The 4,635-nt window shown below is 34.1% G+C and overlaps 1 protein-coding gene across 2 annotated transcripts; it reads left to right on the top strand.

Annotated features, from left to right (window-relative positions):
* Positions 1–382: 382 nt before the first annotated feature.
* Positions 383–3,829, top strand: LOC143531288 (uncharacterized). Of its 2 annotated transcripts, none has more exons than XM_077026616.1 (4): positions 383–528; positions 2,441–2,629; positions 2,718–2,801; positions 3,421–3,829. In XM_077026616.1, the coding sequence occupies exons 1-4, from the start codon at positions 511–513 to the stop codon at positions 3,517–3,519; spliced, it is 390 nt and encodes a 129-aa protein (XP_076882731.1). In that variant the 5' UTR covers positions 383–510; the 3' UTR covers positions 3,520–3,829. The 2 variants fall into 2 exon arrangements, 1 of the variants encoding a protein (XP_076882731.1); XR_013134996.1 differs by lacking the exon at positions 3,421–3,829 and adding exons at positions 2,890–3,005; positions 3,093–3,111 and having other exon boundaries at positions 389–2,629.
* Positions 3,830–4,635: the final 806 nt, after the last annotated feature.

Here is a 4,635-nt window from a genome sequence, read left to right as displayed (position 1 = left end):
AAAAAAAAACGGTAGCAATTTTAGCGACCGATTTAGCAAATTTGCTACCAACAAGCCTAATTACTTGACACGGTAGCTAAGCGGTCGGAGTGGATAGACTGTTAGATTTTTTGCAACCATTGGATAGGCGGTCGGAGTTTTTGCAACCGGGGGTAGACGGTCGGAGTTTTTGCAACCGGTGAATAAACGGTCGGAGTTTTTGCAATCGATGATAGGCGGTCGGAGTTTTTCACAGGGACGGTTTTAGCTGTGGCAAATAGTAGTTTTAATTTGCAACCCGTCTTAGAGTAACAATAGCTTATTATGTATGGATAATTAAATTGGATTAACCTATTAGTTCACTATTCACAATCGACGTATATATGAGCACGTGACCACACTTTTTAACAAACGCCGCCCCATCTATCCATCGCTCCAGTTTCCGGCGACTTTTATCTTCTCCGACTAACACTGGTCTCCGGCGGCTGCACATTCTTCTCAAATTGAGTTATGTAAATCCGTACACGGTGGATGATAAACGGAATCGAGGTATGTTAACTTCTAAACCTAATCAGCAATTGAGATTCGTTCACGTTGATTTCATGTGCGTTAAGAACTATAAATTAGGGCTCCATCTTGTGTATCATCCACTGTGTACGGATTTCTTATCGAAACAACTTAAAACAAGTCTGAAACTAAATTAGGGCTCATATGCCGTTTTTAGATGCTAATTTGTTAATTTTGCTAGCAATCGAGATTTATTCATGTTGATTTGTTATGTGTTTTCACTACTTGTTTATCATCCACTGTGTTATCAGGTGATTTGAAAATGAACGCATTATACATGCACACCATGTGTTTGATAAAACTCCTGTGTGAGTTTTTGCCTCCCCTTTGATTCGCTCTTCATTTGTAACTTTTATGGATTTTATCTACTGGTTATAGAGATCATTAAGTAGATTCAAAAAGATAAATCACTTGTGTATTCATTAACATATGAATGCTTCTGTAAAGTTAGTAAAGTGCATGTAAACTATAAAATTAGAAATAGCATAATACTTGTAGTTTGGACCTGCAGATAGTTATTGATTTGGATGAAAATTTGGTTTGTTAATAATGTTCCCAAATAGGCTACCAGGCTGGATTAATATGATTTGAAGGTTTGCTTGCCACTATGCTCTTTTCTTGCATATATGCTATTTATCTTCATTAATCTTTTAGTTTTTTGTTATTGTTGATCAAAACGAACAGTCAAACATAAATAAGCACACTTAAATGAACACAAACGAGCATATATAAAACATTAAGTATATGAACCATCCATCGTTTCATCCAAAAATGAACATAAATGAGTGAACAAAAGATGTGTTCATGTTGGTTCTTTTAATTAAATGAACTCAAACTTTTTGTTCGTGTTTGTTCGTTTATCAACAAACATAGAAGAACTTACCGCCGGCCGGTTAACAAGCATTTCACTAAATGTTTGGTTCATTAAAAAGCTCTATTAATGAAAAGTATGACTCAGATGTTCGAGCTTACACTGAGACTTATCTTAACAGAAAAGGAGGTTAAAATCATACCAGCCTCTAATGATTTTTTAACTGCAGAATTCCTCCAAATGGAAACTACAAACGTAAAACTGCCACTATAGATCCTCAACTTCAGAATCTCAACAGTTAAGTTTGTGGTTTTTAGGTAAATCCCAACAAGCAACTATGATGATGATAAGGTAGCGTCTAATCCTACTGTTATTGAGGTAGACTGATGATAGAATGCTTTTATTTTGCTATCTTACATATTTCGGTTGTCTCTTACATTTCTTATCTATAACATATATCATGATTTTTTCATGTAAATGATTTTCTTGACTATAGTTTATAGAAAGGCTTGTGCATCTAGCTGTAACTCTAAATATCTTGCAAAATTAGGCGTTGTGGTCATAACTTTTCCCTTAGTTTCATTAAGATTCAACTTGTTAGTTTAGATTGTGTAGATGCGTTCTTAAAGGTACCAGCGAAGTGTTTAGGCTCTTTAGGTGAGTTCATAAGCCATGTTTTAATTGTTTGATATTAGTTAAGATTTTTTACTAAATTGTTGTTGACACTTGACATCATATTCCAATCAATAGGTTCATCAAGCCAATTTGATCATCCAACTCAATTGAATACAAAAATTTTGACACAGAGTGGTAGAATGTTCTGGTAAATTTTTAGAGGTTTCATTGATTCTGAAAGTCACATAGTTATTACAGATAGTGTGTTGCCATTATCTTAATATATGTTTAATATATGAAGATGATTAGTTTTCTTTTTAAATGCAGGATATTAACTCTTATTTGAATTTTTTACTTCTACGTCTTAGGTTTAACTATTTGTGTTTATTGATTTTATAATGATGCATCTTTGGTCAATAAAATGCTAATTTATAACATAAACTAATTAATTATTTATTTATAATGCAGTTGATATTTTTGCTTCTATTACCATGCTTGATATTCTTTCAAGTTGGACAAGCCATCATTTTTGATCGAGTGAAGAATAAAAGCAAGAATATTTTCGCAACCTTGAAGTGTTTGCCGCATGGTATTGTTGAAGTTAAATCTGACTTGGAATCAAAACCGTTATGGTCAACAAGTAGTTCAAAGTTAGAGGTTACACTCAATCCTTCATGCTCTTAGTTTGTATTATATGTATTTGTGTATTCGCGATAATCATTTAGTTATCTTTACAGGATATCAGGCTAATATTTCCACCCTGCATAACTTGTTAGCAATGTCAGTGGGACTGAAACAGAAGTGTAATGTTAATAGTATTGTTCAAAAGGTATAATAATCGTTAGTCTAACATTTATAAGTTGTTTGATATTTCTTATTATTTGAATAATAGCATCCTAACATAATTACCAATTCAGTTTCTTCAAGAGAATTTTACAATTATTTTGTTCCATTACGATGGGAAATTGGACGACTAGCAAGATCTTGAGTGGAGCAACAAAACCATACATGTAGCTCAAAGCCAAACAAAGTGGTATCAATTCACAACCTTTTATAAGAACGAATTTTTATTTTTCCTCGTTTAAATTGATTGTTCAATAAAAGTTTAACTTCATTTCAGGTGGTATGCAAAGCGGTTTACTATATATGTTATATTGTAGAAGGAATGCAGATTTGTGGAAGGAATGGCTCCAGTTTTCTCTAGGGTTGCATGGAATTGTGCCTGACATCTTATTTTATATTACATTTGTTATTATATTATATATGTTGTATGGCTTGTAAGCCTTATGGAATTCGTTATGTTTAATTACCAGAATGACCTTGTTCACGAATGGGGAATTGATATTAAACTCGGGTATGGTGCACATGTTAGTTTGACTATGAACTTCCTGTTAATTCGAAAATGGCGATAATTTGTGAAAATGATGATAACATGTTGTATTGTTTAGGGAGACCGGACCAAGGTGGGAGTTGTGGACAGTGGATACGCTGTTCATCAAGGAATCCAATCATTAGGTGGACTTTCTGCTAAAAAGGTTTTCCTCTAAACATGATACCAAAATGAGCCCGGTCAAAATGGGTATGGGTTTAAACGGGCTGGCGAACACTTTTGTCAGTTTCTAAAAGTAGTCTTGAATAAAAACGATTTACGAGGTTGTATGCATTAAAATCGACTTTTTGACAACTTTTAACCCGTTTGACCCATTCTTTTAAAACACTTGGGATCGACCCGTTTTGTCAAAGTAAACGGGTCGAATTTGTCACCAACACATAGGCCGAAATTTTTATCACCACTTTTATGGAGCAGTTCCTCCAGAGTTAGGGAATTGTATAGAGCTGCAAGGATTGTAAGCCATTTGACCAATGTTTGAAGCTATACTTATATTTCATGCTAATATATAAACTCTTGTATGTATAAATATATGGTGTTATGAAGGTGAGAACTTAAAAAAGGTTTATGGGAGTGACAACTGGAGCAATGCTTGAAGAGACACAAGGGTTACATAAATAACATCATCAACTATGTTTCTTATATAAAGGTATCATTTACCCTCGAAATATATTAATCTTTAATCCAATATTAAAAAAGTAAGTATTTAAAATGCAATTATGCTTGCAGATATTTGAATTCGATCCATGTAGCTGTTCAAGAAGTTTGCAATTGGCTGATATTCAGAAGTATGTTATTTTTGGTTTTTGATTTAGAATAACATGTTTTTTATCGGTTTCTAGAATTCGAATAACATTTTGATATCATTTAACATCTTTGATAGAATTTTTAGTTATATTTGTGTTTGCATCTATATTTATATGATTTTGTAAATATTTTTGTGTGTGAAATATTGTAAATAATATCCGAAGCAAGCCAGCAGTTGCAAGTTGGTTGGAAAAAGTGGTGGTAGCTGTAGTGGGCAGAAGTAGTCGCAAGATTTGTGACTGCAACAGTGGTCAGAAGCTTTGCGACCGCAACAGAAGTGGTTGCAAGATTTGCGACCGCAACAACGGTTAGAAGATTTAAGATTTGCAACCGCCACAAGGGTTAGAAAATTTGCGACGGGCAGAACCAGTCGCAAGTTTTGCGACGGGCATAACCGGTCGCAAGTTTTGCGACTGCAACAGTGAAAAAGGTCGCGTGTTTTCCGACAGCGTTTTCGGTTGCAAAG

Source organism: Bidens hawaiensis, unplaced genomic scaffold (genome assembly GCF_021521415.1).
Source record: "Bidens hawaiensis isolate Kalapana, Puna unplaced genomic scaffold, B.hawaiensis_p1.1 tig00009139_1, whole genome shotgun sequence".
Lineage (NCBI taxonomy): Eukaryota > Viridiplantae > Streptophyta > Magnoliopsida > Asterales > Asteraceae > Bidens > Bidens hawaiensis.
The sequence above is the reverse complement of the archived record's forward strand: the minus strand, read 5'-3'. Positions and strand labels throughout refer to the sequence as shown.

What these genes read in the sequence shown, in the direction of transcription:
- LOC143531288 (XM_077026616.1), top strand. An exon ending in CAAGTAGTTCAAAGTTAGAG is followed by an intron (nt 2,630 to 2,717) that starts GTTACACTCAAT and finishes ACAGGATATCAG; the next exon opens with GCTAATATTTCCACCCTGCA. An exon ending in TTAATAGTATTGTTCAAAAG is followed by an intron (nt 2,802 to 3,420) that starts GTATAATAATCG and finishes TGTATTGTTTAG; the next exon opens with GGAGACCGGACCAAGGTGGG.